The 14,789-nt window shown below is 35.6% G+C and overlaps 2 protein-coding genes across 2 annotated transcripts; both read right to left on the bottom strand.

The window, feature by feature from the left end:
* Nucleotides 1-4,816: 4,816 nt before the first annotated feature.
* LOC110929732 lies at nucleotides 4,817-6,553 on the bottom strand. The gene is made up of 2 exons (XM_022172920.2): nucleotides 6,194-6,553; nucleotides 4,817-5,471 (listed from the first exon to the last, which is right to left on the bottom strand). The coding sequence occupies exons 1-2, from the start codon at nucleotides 6,420-6,422 to the stop codon at nucleotides 4,885-4,887; spliced, it is 816 nt and encodes a 271-aa protein (XP_022028612.1). The 5' UTR covers nucleotides 6,423-6,553; the 3' UTR covers nucleotides 4,817-4,884.
* A 1,686-nt stretch (nucleotides 6,554-8,239) lies between these two features.
* On the bottom strand, nucleotides 8,240-14,512 carry LOC110929731 (probable WRKY transcription factor 20). The gene is made up of 6 exons (XM_022172919.2): nucleotides 14,162-14,512; nucleotides 13,083-13,277; nucleotides 12,046-12,547; nucleotides 11,005-11,134; nucleotides 10,749-10,907; nucleotides 8,240-8,988 (listed from the first exon to the last, which is right to left on the bottom strand). The coding sequence occupies exons 1-6, from the start codon at nucleotides 14,393-14,395 to the stop codon at nucleotides 8,589-8,591; spliced, it is 1,620 nt and encodes a 539-aa protein (XP_022028611.1). The 5' UTR covers nucleotides 14,396-14,512; the 3' UTR covers nucleotides 8,240-8,588.
* Between the last annotated feature and the right edge of the window lie 277 nt (nucleotides 14,513-14,789).

Below are 14,789 nucleotides of genomic sequence, written 5' to 3'. Positions count from 1 at the left end.
TTAACGCCATTTGGTTTTTTTTGGTCATGGCGCCCCGGGGGGCGGTGTTCTTGGCGCCATAGCGGCGCTATGGCCCTTTCTCGCGCCCCATTACGTTTAACCTTAATGGTGTGGGAAACAGAGATAAAGGTGGGGGTGGGGGTGGGTGGGGTTGGGGTTAGGGTGGGGTTCTTTTGTTTTTGTAGAGTGGAGAACATGAAGGGTAAATTTATCATTTCACAGCCACTTAATAGAAAAAACTAACCGTCATTCACTCCAGGAACTATCCGAGTAACAACCTGTCAAACCACAGGGAGCACCGGTGTAATTTCCAAAAGTTAGGGACTATAGGTGTTATTTTGCAAAACCACAGAGACTATCCGTGCATTTTACTCATTTAAATTTGAATAAGTAAAGATATTTACTATTTACGCATTTATATCTTCATAAAATATATAAAAAAAATCACTTTTTCGTAAGAATAATTTTAAGTTTTTTCTTAAATTAGTGTTAGTGGAAAAACTATTTATCAAAATAGTGTTCCTTTAAAATTATTTACCAAAATGGTGTTTTCCATTCATTTCGTATATACATTTTTTAACCAACATATTTACATCTCTTTTATTTTTATTATTGAATCAATACATTGTTAATTTTCTTATTGTTTAGTATACTTTTGTTTTTTACGTTTTCATTCAATTAATCCACTATTTGTTTCTTCAATTAACTCATTGTAGCTTTCTTTACAAACTTATTATTGTTATTTTTTTAATCATACCATGTCAAATACGATCTATAACGATCATCATGGATAAACTTGAACAATAACAATAAAAAAACGTTAATATATTCCATTACGTAGCTTTGTTGAGCGAAAACAACCTTTTTATCTCATTTTAGATTGACTTGGAAAAATATTTAAAAAGAACTTACTTAAAAAATTATAAAAAAAAAAAAAAATCTTTTCAAAGACCTTTATGGAAAAAAACTATAAAGAAAAAAAATCATAAAAAAATCTTTTCAAAGAGCTTCAGTATGGAAAAAAAAACTATAAAGAAAATTTCATAAAAAAGTTCAAAGAGTTCATTAAGCACTTTGACAAGAGATATTTTTATGATTTGTTTTAAATAAGTTTTCTTTGTAAATATTTCTTTTAATTCAATCTAAAATGAGAGAGAAAGAGAGTTATCGCTCAACAAAGTTAGTAATGGAACATGTTTACATATTTCTTATTTTGATGTTCAAGTTTACCTGGGATGATACATGGTTTGATTAAAAAAACAATAAGAAAAGTAAAATAATGAGTGTGTGAAAAAAAAGCTAGAGTGACTTTATTTTTCTTTAATCAAAATAAAGTAACCAATATTGATTGATCGAATAAAAACGTAAAAACAAAAGTATAATATAAAATAAAAAAATTATTAATGTATTGATTCAATAAAAAATTAAAACAAAGTATAATATGTTGGTTAAAAAAATATATATGCAAAATGAATGAAAACCACCATTTTGGTAAATAGTTTTAAAAGAACTCCATTTTAGTAAATAGTTTTCTTACCAATATTAGTTTGGGAAAAAAAACTCGAATAATTTTAGGGTCGTATTAGTGGCACACACTGGCTTATTAAATCTACACCCTCAATACGCATTGTATAGGCCTATACGATGTGTATTAAGTTGGTTCAAACTTTTTTGTCAGTCAAATGCTAACAATGTCTCCACGGGCAGCCTTAATACGCATCGTATAGGACTAACTATACGTATTACTTTTTTAAAGAAGTACGAGCAGCTTTCTGTCACTGTTAAATGACGTAAAGTGATTGACGTAAGCCCTATACGATGCGTATAAGGCTATACGACCCGCATATACCCACTCACATCCGAGCCCTTGCTATCTGCTACTGAATAATTAAAAACGGAAAGTTGACAGAACATGTTTTTGAATGATTTAAAAAATGAGTAATTACAAAAAGGAAAGGTGTTTTAAAATAATTAAAAAAAAACACTGGCATTACCTAGAAGTGAATGAACAGTAATTTTATTAAGGGATTAAGAAATAGTATTGGGTACCGGTATCGGTATCCGTTTTTATCAAATCGGGTGTATTTTCGGTACCGGTTCAGCACTGGTATTCACCGATTTTTACCCTCAAATACCGGTGTCGTACCAGTACCGACCCGTACCGTACCGTTCCAGGTATATTCGGTACCGGTACACACTTTTCAGCATTAAGAAATAGTATTGGGTACCGGTATCGGTACCCGCTTTTACCAAATCGGGTGTATTTTCGGTACCGGTTCAGCACCGGTATTCACCGATTTTTACCCTCAAATACCGGTGTCGTACCAGTACCGACCCGTACCGTACCGTTTCAGGTATATTCGGTACTGGTACACACTTTTCGGCAACGGTATTTTCGGTACCGGTTGGTACCGAGCTCATCAAATCCTGTAGCAACGTAGCAATGCAAGTAATTGACCGTTTAGATTACTTTTCATACACACAGTAAGTACACTGTATTTCGTTTGAATGAGATTTTATATACACAACAACTTATTTTGCTTTCTTTTTTTGTCTTTTTTCTGTAATGAATGAATTGTAGCATGTAAAATTAACTTGGATATTTAGATTATTGATGAGCAAATCGTATCAAATCCTGTAATCAAACAGTTATCGTATCAGTGCCAAATTTACTATTACCAAATCATTTTCGTTACCAATTTGGTACCCACCTTTTGGCGTTTTCAGAATAGTTACTTTCGGTTCGACACCAGTCTAGCACCATACCTGTATTTATTGATTTTTACCTTCAAATACCATACCGTATTGTACCGAGGGTGCCTGTACCTAATTTTGATGATTTTCCGAATCGGTACTTTCAGTGCAGTTACCGGTACCAAGCTCATCCATATTTTAACGTGTTAGCACCGTAATAACTAAATTGAAAACAACCGAATTTTCAACGTGTAGGACGTGTGGGTCCTATTATTATATATTAGGTTATTTAAAATCGTTTTTTTAGGACGGAGTGACCATCCTTACCACGTCATTTTTATTTATGTTTTGATATTTGGTATCTGCTGCTGACACACGTTTTGCAGACATTGGGTCCCCACCGCAACGCGCGGACGGAAAATCAACTAGTTATTAGATCAAAGATATAACAAATTAAAAAAAAAGTAAGGGTGCAATCACTAACTCCTGTGCTATATTTTTTTAATGTCAAATAATATTGAACACACCCAATACGTACCATGATAATCTAGCCAGCGGTTCGATGACATACCGTAGCAGCCCCATTGTTACACTTCCCTGTCCCATTTACACGTCAGAGTGTTTATAGATATGAGATTTCAAACTTCGCCACTGCTCCCACTCCACACTCTGAAGCTTGGACCGATCCTTTTCCGTAGCCCTATGCTATATATTCCAATATCTGTATGTACAAATAACATGTATAACCGAGTGAAGCACTAAACTATATAAATAACAGAAAAGATTTTGCAAAGATGATAAGGTTTCAATAGAAATCAGCCTACATTATTTATAACCGACTAACCGAGTGAAGCATTAAATATATATAACAGAGAAGATTTTGCAAAAAATGATAAAGTTTCAATCGAAATTACCAACATTTATAAGGGTGAAGGGGGTGCTCACCTAATAGGTGAGTCCCCTCTCTTACGCCAAACCAATCCCCGTGTGCCACGTCAACTCCCCTCTTAAACTCCCCTAACACCCCAATTTGATGGCGCCACTCCCCTCTTAGGTGAATTGGTTTTTTTTTTTTTTTTAAAAAAAAGAAAGAAAATCATTGATTGGATGGCAGCTCCCTCTCTCCTCTCTCTCTCTTCCCCCTCTCTTCGGTGAACCCCCACCCATTTCACTCCTCTCACCCACTCACCTAAGGGATGGCGGCGGTGTTCCCTTTAGGTGAATGGGGTCACCGATTGCATTCCCCGCTTACACCCCGTATACCCTAACCAAATGAAGCACTAAACTATATAATACCAACATTTATAAATGTGGGAATGCGTATGTGCCTTTTCTTTACTGTAAATTTACGAATTTAAACACATTCAACAACAACAAAAAAAGAAAATTCAAAATTGTTATTGAATTATTAAAGGATATTACTATGTACCATATGCGATAATAATTTTTACTTTCTTCACATGTGAATGCAATTGAAGCAATTGCATATTCAAATAGCAACAGACACCTAACAAGAATCCTGAATCCTTACAGAGCATTTTATTCAATCAAGAATATATATGTGATTTTCTCTTCGTTTGAGCTTGATTCTCTTGCCATCTATTTAGAGTTCGGATCGAATATTTTATCAACTTTCAATGGTTTAGCGTGTGTGGGGTCTCATACTAGTTTAATACAAAATATATATGTATATGTATATGTATATGTATATGTATAATTAAAATGTTAGGCCCTGGACGCCAGTGGCGAAGCTTGACCCGAATGGGGGGGGGGGGGGGGGCGAAAACGTATATACCCAAAAGTTTCTATAGAACCGGGGGTCGAAAACGTATATACCCAAAAATTTCTATACGAAAACCACATATATATAACACTACTGAGCGAAAAGTTTGCCCCCTCCCCCCTTCTATACTTCGCCCCTGTTGGACGGTTGTCTAATTTGCCAGCCCATGGGCTGACCCTGCCTTCAGTAAACCTACATAGGAACAAATTCCCTAATTTATTTTTCATGTTGTGTTTCAAGCAGCTAGTTTTGAACATCAATATCTCATTCATTAACACTGGTTTGAACGCCATTTCAGTCATTAATCCAATTTGGATGCCATTTTGAAAGTTTCCTCAATGAGAAAGTAAGTCATAAATTATTCATTATAATCTCATATATAAAAACAGTCCACACTATACAAAATATTAGCGGAAGTATCTGCATTTCAAAATTATAACAAAGCAAGGCAATACAGCACTTGTGTCTTTTACAAACAAGTAGTTTGGCTTTACTCCTTCAATAGAATCATAGTCCTCTTCATCACTATCATTCATAATTCTTCCTGAAATTACTCGACAAACCACGATAGCCATCTCCCCTTTCATCATCTCTGCATTTGCATTAGCAATTATAACATCTTGACTATTTGTAGTCAACCATATTCCTGCATTCTTCTTTGGATCATAAAAACCTGGCTTTATTATGCTGCAAATGCTGTCTTTAAAAAGCTTTGATGTCCCAAATTTCTTGGAATGTGTGAGTTTCGTGCCGTAAAACATTAACTTCTCGTTACCATCCACAATGTTTCTTGGATGCTTGTTATGATGATCATAAGCTCTGTTCTTGACGTCCTCTCTGAACTTTTCGAATCTTTCTAGTGTCTCGTTTGAATTAATTAGCTTAATAACTTGTTTTATGGTTATCGAATACTTTGTGGTATCGGTTGTTGCTGATCTGAAGATCATCTCGATCACATTTCTTGACGGGTCCCCAATCGCTAGTACTGTTTTGCCTATAAATGGGTCGGTTTGGGTTATAACTTAATAGGTAAACTTAAAAACTTCAAGTTAAAATTAAAGTAAAAACATGTTAGACTGGTCAAAATGGTTTAAAGTGCGGATGCCCACAAGGGTGGATATTGGCGTGTCGCGTTAATTGGGTTAACTGGTTAATAGTATTTTAATGCATACAACCTCCTACGCCCATTTCATTAAAATATTATTGATTATTAAGTTATCAAAATTGAGATTTTTGAATGAATGGGTTGTTTAAAAATCTAGATGGATATTAAAAATCTAGATGAATATTTTTTTTTGAGTTAATTGCTCGGATGGTCCCTGTGGTTTCAAGTTTTTTCATGTTTAGTCCCCACGTTTTGAAAATAGCAGGTATGCTCCCTGTGGTTTATCATTTTGTTACTCGGATAGTCCCTGAGTAAATGTCAGTTAGTTTGGAAATAGCATGTATGCTCCCTATGGTTTGTCATTTTGTTACTCGGATAGTCCCCAGAGTAAATGTTGGGGGACTATCCGAGTAACAAAATGACAAACCATAGGGAGCATACATGCTATTTTCAAAAGGTGGGGACTAAACGTGAAAAAACATGAAACCACAGGGACCATCCGAGCAATTAACTCTTTTTTTTTTACAAAACAAAATGAACATTATGAGTATCTAAGGAAACTATAAGTGCAAATGTGTTAGAAACCAATCCACTATTAAAAGAAAACTTACCAGGAAAGCAGTTTCTTGTGTGGTGGTGAGGGAGTTCTTCGTTATCTTCCGACTTTCTTCTTTGAGTGCGTGTTCCATGCGTGACGTGTCTTTCATTTCCTCGAGTCACATCCGTCCGCTTGCCTTGACAATTCACATCTCCTCTAAAAAATGCACAAAATGCATGTCTTACTCTAGTTGCCTGTGATTCGACTGCATTTAGTGCACAAGTAGTCGAATTGAGTGGCATTTTAGCATGACAACCGGACAAGTTAGCCAAAAAAGCGTGTCTTAAAAATGGAGGGTGATGGCGAATGCTCGATAGGATTTTGATCGAGTTGGGTTTGGGTGGCGGTCCATGAATTAACGTGGCGCATTGCTTGAAAAGATACCAAAAGGAAATATGATTGCAAAGGTTTTGTATGTATTTGGAGACATTAAATGGTATTTAAGGTGTTTGTGAGCTCATACATAATGCCACTGGTTATTCCTTTGGAAGTACCGAATTGTCCAATAGAAGACTCTAAATTCAATTTTTTTATTCAAAGGGTTTTAATTTAGAGCTTAGCCTATTTAGATTGTTTTTTCTTGGAACTATTTCTTCACAAAGAAACATAGTAACGTGCCATGGAATGCTTATTTTGGACAATGTAAGTTTATATTTTGTTGGGGAAATTCGAAAATTGCTTGGATAAATCTGAAGACGTGTAATCACTTTCAGATCAAACAATTGGAGTGGATACCAATATTTGATCGGATAAAATCAGAATTGATTCTAGATTTCTGTATGAAAATTTGGTTGAGAGAATTTTGAGGGATTCTTAGGAACTGCAAATTCGTCTAGGGTTTTGAAAATTGGTTGAGAGAGCGTATTTGCAGTTTTCCATAACTGCTTGCAGTTTTTGTTTTGAACAAAAACACCTTTAGTCCTTCATGTTTCAAAAGTGCATATTTAGTCCGAAATTTAATTTAATTTCGACCCCAGCCAGGGGCTCTGCCCCTTGGACCCCGCTTAGGGGCTGCCGCCCCTTGGACCCCGCTTCTCTCGAGGGCGCTGCCCCCTTGGATCCCCCGTTAGTCCCGATGACATTCAAATAAGCGTGCACTCTTATTTGTATGTCACACGCAATCTCAAATTACTCCCGAGTTAAAAATCCCTCCCCTCCCCTCAATGTCTTTCCAAATTGGAAAGACTATTATCAAGGCAAAAAAAAACCCCATTTTCCCTCCCCTCCCCTCCCCTCCCCTCCCCCTGTTAAATGGATCTCTGAAACACAGCATAAAATATCCAACATATTTTCTTATTTATTAAGAGTATTTGTAATGGGTTTGTCAACCCCACATACACGAACATGAAGGAGGGAGGGCGTTGGGTTCCAAGGCGTGCAAGGGTCTTCACTGACGATTTATATGATAGGGAAATAAGAGAGAAAGAGGATCAATCCGTGAGTTGAGTTGGGCCCGTGAATTTTTTTGTCAGAAACATCATGGGTCTCAGATGCACTGTAGGTGCTCTAATTCGAGATGACAAACCCAAACAAAGGCGATATTTGTTATCCTATTTTTCTTTATATAAAAGGGGGTGAAATTATATTTCCGAGTGGTCCCTGTCTTTTTGCTTCGAAAGTATCGAAAGAACCAAATAGTCCGACAAACATAATATTAAATTTGTTTGATAGTCGCTTGAAATATTTACATATGCTCTTGTTTACCTTACAAACTTGGATATACCGTGATTCACGCAAGTCATCCTCTTTATGGCATAATTTAACAAACCATCTGCAGCCACCGTAATCTAAAATATGTTGATATGGGTCCCTTGCCGGTTTGGATATGAGCATTGATTTCTACTTGGTGCTAGTCAAAATTCACTTTTTAATACATCTATATGGTTATTATAAAACTAAAATCTTGTGTATTTATGGTGATTATAAAATTAAAATCTTGTGTGGCAGGATATATACACTAGAAATAAAATGATTATTCTTGTTAGTTTGTATTATTAAACATATATATGTATCCCTTTTTTTGAGAAAGACAAAACAAGTTTAGTTGCAACTGCAAAACAAGAACAAGACTCCCTACAATACAACACCATATACATGCATACATTATTCAATACAAATATTCACTTCCCAATACAAAGACTAACAAAACCTTTAAAACACAACCATTCAACCAACTATACGCTATTACATTCAGATCTAAATTACATCTCAATTTTTTTTTCTCCAATTGATACGTTACAACTAATTTGCAGCTAACATTAAGGCAAAAGTACAAAAGAAATACGAACTAGTGTCACAACCGTTGACCTCTTTGACCAACTTGTGGCAAATTTGTAATTTATACACCCTTTTGACCCATTGCCACATGGCAAAAGCAGCAGCCATGTTTTATTCCGTTTCTTCTAATTCTACGGTCCCATAACTATTCTTCCGATATTTTGCGGGTACGGGTTAGAAGAATGGGTAAGGGTAGTATGGTCATTGTTGCAGCCTTCAACTTCATTCTCTCTGGACCCGTATACATCATTCCAGTGAACAACTTTTCTGAAATTTGAATTTGAAACATGTACTTGTGGTTGTTCAGGGAGTCTGCTACCAACTACAAGATCGAGGCAGAGAGCATCGTTTTCCTCTAATCTGGTCCGTTGATTTCCAGACCCTGTAAGATCATGGTTATTATTTTTCGCAACTGGTACATCGTGATTGTGTTTTCCTTCGTATGCGGTTATGACAGCTTTAGGATCGTGTGATGCTCGCTCTACATGTTTTCTTACTGTGCATCCAACACTTGTGCACTTGTAATAACTCCTGCATGATATGTCAAGATAAGTTACTTGAGAGTAGCTTCAAACAAGTTGGAGCTTCTAATGAGCCTAAATTACCTTTTTACCCTTTCAATATTTTTGGTTGTTCAAAATAATAATAGAAAAAACATCTAGTAGTGTTTTAATCATAAATTATTCTTTTATCTAGTATTTATCATTACTCAAAATTAATAATTTTGATTTGAGTAAAAGTACACACATGGTCCCTGTGGTTTACCAAAACTAGGCCTGTAAACGAACCGAACGAACATGAACATATGCATGTTCGTGTTCGTTCATTTAACTTTAACCGAACATGAACACGAACATAGAATCAAACATATTTTTTTGTTCATGTTCGTTCATTAAGAAATCGGGCATGTTCGTGTTCGTTTATGTTCGTTCATTTAAAGCCTAAACGAACAATTCACGAACATAGATGAACACAAACGAACAGTTCACAAACATAAACGAACACAAACGAACATAAACAAAAAGAAAATTTAACTGAACATATATGTTTAAACATAAATTAACATGATTGAACAAACAAAAACGAACACAATGAACGTAATTGAACAAATATAGACAAACATAATTTAACATTAGTGAACACAAACAAACAAGTCTAATATATTACAATTCATCCGAAAACACATTTAAATTAGGGTTCATATATACTAAAATTAAGTAGTTTTTTTATATAAATATTAAATAAGTGATCAGTTACGATCTAAGAAAAATTCTAAAATTTCATTTTTTTATTACTAGAAAACTCAATTACTAATTAATTATATTTATATAAGTAGTTAGAAAACCTAATATTTATATAAATATAATTATTTATATATTCACTAAAATTTAAACGAACATAAATGAATGTTCACGAACATAAATGAACGAACATAAACGAGTGTTCATGAACATAAATGAATGAACACAAGGTGTGTTCATGTTCGTTCATTTAATTAAACGAACAAAATTTTGTTCGTGTTCGTTCGTTTATTAAATAAACGAACATGAACTTCCCGCCGAACAAGTTCACGAACAGTTCGAACGTTCGGTTCATTTACAGGCCTAACCAAAACTTTGGATTTGGTCCCTATCTTTCCAAAAGTACACCAATTTTCCTGGTGGTTTGCACTTTGTAACTCATTTAGTCCCCAACTTTTTGCCAAAAGTACATGGATGGTCCCTATGGTTTTCACTTTGTAACGCATTTAATCTTTTAACTTGGACAGTTGGACCTGCTGAAACCTTTAGATTTGTTGTTTGGGGACTAAATGTGTTACAGAATGCAAACCACAAGGACCATCCGTGTACTTTTGGAAAGCCAGGGACCAAATCCAAAAGTTTGGTAACCCACATGGTAACCCACAGGGACCATCCGTGTACTTTACTCTTTTGATTTGATCAAGGACTTTTTTTCCGTTGAGAAATATTATAAACATGTTCAACAGGAATGTACAACACTACTAATATTTTTGTTCTATGTTTAGTAATATAAATGAAGTTACATTTTAGGAAAACAATGGAAATCGTTGTATATGAAAAGGTAAAAGAGAAATTTTAGAATCAAAGATGAAATAGTCTCATGGTACTATGTTAGGTTCGTGTATAATGTTGTATTGTCATGTTCTTATGAGATTCTAAATTTTAGATCTTTAAACAAATGCTTGTAAAATTATAGGTCTAAACACCCACTAAATGACATGAATGAAAAGCTTTTAACATTTTTTATTTGATGGTGAAATGAATACATACCTAGGATTAGGATTACCCCGCACAACTTTCTGGCCATATTTACGCCAACGGTATCCATCATCCAAGATATCAACCTCACTAGTAGTTTGGACAACAACACGTGGCTCACGGATAGGCTTAACCACTGGAGTTATATCAAGGGTACCAAAATCTGTTCGCCTGATCACAATTAAAAAGTTACTAAATATTAGCACCAATTAGTAATTAATACAACCAAAAATATTAATAAATACAGATTTTCATCCAACATTATCACCTCTTTTTTGAATACGGGTCATCATCATCTTCGTCAACCTCATCCATACCGTCTTGATTTGCTTGTCTAGGAGATTGCAGAGGGGTTCCACTAGCCTCCAAGTTAGGATTCTGGCCATTATTTGCGGAACCTTCAATAATAATAGTTAATGAACCAAATAGAACTAGAAACATCAAACATGTAATTATTTCCAGAACAATACAGGTTTACAATAATGGGAAGTTAAAAGCGGGTAATTACGGGTTGTGTCAAAGATATTCAACGGGTCATTCTAGTACCATTTGAAAGGGCCAGGCCGGTTGAGTTGACCCAAAAACACTTTTTGTCTGTATTTGGAAAAAAAATATATACATAGTTGATGCATATATTAGGATTACAAAAACAATGGTGTAAAATGCCATTTTCGTCCCTGGGGTTTGGCCAGTTTTGCAACTTTCATCCAGAGGTTTGTTTTTCCGCACTTGGATCCAAAAGGTTTGAGATCTTGCCATTTTCATCTGGCTCGTTAACTCCATCCATTTTTCTCCGTTAAGTTAGGGGTATTTTCGTCTTTTTGCTAACTTAAAGGGCAATTCGGTCTTTTTCAGAGGTATTCGGTCTTTTAACATGAGGTGAAAAGACCGAATTGCCCTTTAAGTTGGCAAAAAAGACGGAATACCGCTGACTTAACGGAGAATAACGGATGCAGTTAACGAGCCGGATGAAAATAGCAAGATTTCAAACCTTTTGGATAAGATGCGGAAAAACAAACCTTTGGATGAAAGTCACAAAACTGGCCAAACCTCGGGGACGAAAATGGCATTTTACTCAAAACAATATTATAGTATTATACAATAATAATCTAAACTTAGAATAAACCAGCTTAGGAAGTTGTATGCAATAGAAAAGGGGACTTTGGGTGACTTTCAACCCGTACAGCCCGTTTGACCCATCCCCTTTTAGCTAATTTTTATTTGACCCACTTGACCCTATTTCAGATTAAAGAAACAACTCAAATCGATCCTTTCCATAAGTAAATGGGTCAAAATTGCTCCGAATTACCTGCTTGATAAGTTTGATATTGAAGTTTGTCGGGATTTTCATCCTGTATAGACATAAGAGCACCAGCACTAAATCGACGGCTAGGTTGAGGTTTGGGATGATCATGAGTGCCTTTATAGACAATTTCCGTTATTTGGCCCGTAGTATAAGACCGTTCAAAAATCTTTTTCACATCACAATTAGGATGCGTACACTTGTAATAGCTTCTTGGATGTTCACTTCCTTTCACAACTTTCTGTCCATATTTTCGCCAATTATATCCGTCATCTGATGACCTGTCGACTTGGATAGTGGGCCCGTGTTCTTTAGGCTTCCCCGGTCCGTTTGCTTCCTCGTGAGGCATGTAAGTATGATTTTGTTCTTTTGGTGATGCCATTTCCCAATTGGTCGTAGATGGAGACGCATATGATCGGGGCTCGCTTTGATTTTGATTATGATTTTGGTTCTGATTATGATATTGCCCGCTTGGTTCACCTCGTTGAAAGTTGGAACCTGCAGAAACCTTTCATACAGCCAGAATTCTAAATCCATTTCGTACAGTCAAGTTTTTACACACAAGGGATAAAGTTTTACATAATATAGTAAAAAGAAACGCACAAGAAAGAAGGATAACGGTATTTACAGGTTGTAGTGTTGTACACTCATTCTATTTTTGATGTACTACATTTTATGGCATTTATTAATTCATACACTCATTTTAGAAAAGAAAAATAACACTTTATCAGTCAACTTGATTATGAAATGGTGGCATGTTGTTTATGAAATCCATTAGAGATAGATGGACAGAAAAATAAACAAAGAATTCACCTGTATAAATGAAGAGAGAGATATAGCATAATAAAACACGAACACAAAAACTTATACTTGGATGATTTAGCAGAAATTACTCAATCAGACCAAATAATACCCTAGATTCATAAATCATAAACAAAGATCAACTTCAAAAACAGCATGAAAACATGTCATCTCAAGTTTCCTTGACCCTAACAAGAAAATGAAAAGCTTGTTTAATTGCCGATAACTGATCAGAGCCATACCTGAAATCCTGCAGAAGAAAATTGTTGAACTGGTGTAGTATGGGTATGTGGTCGAAACTCAAAGAATCCAGAGTTACTATCATCCAAGGTCTTTCTAGTAGAAGAATTTCCCTCTAAAGAGAATGCAGAAGTGGCAATTGACCTTTGCATCATCGGAGACTTAAAGAAAGAACCAGTGGTTGGAGAAGGCTCAGCCTATAAATTAAAAAAGGAAACTTTATAGACTCGTCATCAATACGCCTCATACTTGTTTATTAAATGCATTTACCCCTTATTCGGTTGCAATCTATTCACACAAACTGACAACAGATTCGTGTAGTCGCAATCTTTCAAATAAAAAACACACACATGACTCCTAATAGCCTTGATTCCTTGACACTAGAATTTACCTTAAACAGAAAAGTCTCAATGAGGGAAGAGAGTATGTCAACCCGCACCACAGAAAAAGGAATATTCAGCTTTGTAAAGAAAGAAAACTGAAAGCTTAATAAACACAACTACTCAGTCTGAAAAGTATCTAAAACCACAGCTAATCCATATTAAAAAAACCACAGTTGCATAAAGAAAAAACTGATGGGAAACAACATCATTACAAGCATCAGAATACAACGGTCCCAAATGCGCACAATGCGCATAAGCCGTATAAACTGTAATATATTCTTCAAGTGAGCACTTACAAATGATTCATTTAATCAATAAAGAAAACACACCGTTCCTGAAACAACTTTCGCATCCAAATAAGAATATCAAACAAAACACACTTTACAAAAAGCTCATTTCATATATTGTGAAGTTGATTTCAACAACATCATATCACATCAATAAAATCAACCAAAATTCTCCACTAAAGCTACTCTGACGTAACCAATTACCTTCTGTTTGCTTGCTGATGTGGCTATCATAACAATACACCAACAACTATATTCCTTTTACAAATTACAAATCTACTCATCAACAGAACACTATAACGATAAACAGATTCAACAAATACTCAAACAATTAAGCGAAATCCAAGTACCTAGGGTTATAACTTATAAACATAAAATGTTAAATCAATCGGTGAAATTAACAAATCTTACTTTGATGTTCGTCAAGAGGACCGGCGATTCGAGGAAAGAGGTAGGGCTGAGACCGGGAGGCACGGTGACGTAAGCGGAGCGTGAGATAGGGAGTTTCGCCGGTGACATGAGCTTGTATTTAGCGCCGCCTGTGGATCTGACGCCAGAGGAATCTCCGCCGTGGCTCTGGTCGCCTGAAGTGTCGGCATTTGAGGCGGTGGTGGAGTGAGAGTGAGGAGAATGAAGGTCATCCATGGCGGAAAATTGTGATCCAGTTTCAGGTTACGGAAGAGAGAGAGAAAAAGGGGTAGAAAGTAACAGGGGTAGTTTCGTCAATTACGGGATAGAGTGTTGACTTACGGTAACTTGTTTGTCTCATTTGTTCAGGCAAATAGACATGATTATAATGCATTTAGAAAAAAGAGTTGACAAAATGGTCCCTCAACTTTGTAAATAAATTTGTTTGCACCCTCGGACTTTGAAACAAAATGGAATAAATGTTGATGAGTATTTTTTAAACAAAGCATCATTTTTTAGTGAGTAAAATGCAACTTGCGTCCATCTGTTATTTGGGAGGAGTCAACTTAACTCTCCAATTTGAAGTTTTGCTACATGAATCCTTCTGCTTCAAGTTTTGTTACACAATGTA

The sequence above is a fragment of the Helianthus annuus genome, chromosome 3, assembly GCF_002127325.2.
Source record: "Helianthus annuus cultivar XRQ/B chromosome 3, HanXRQr2.0-SUNRISE, whole genome shotgun sequence".
Lineage (NCBI taxonomy): Eukaryota > Viridiplantae > Streptophyta > Magnoliopsida > Asterales > Asteraceae > Helianthus > Helianthus annuus.
This window is presented reverse-complemented; position numbering and strand designations above follow the sequence as displayed.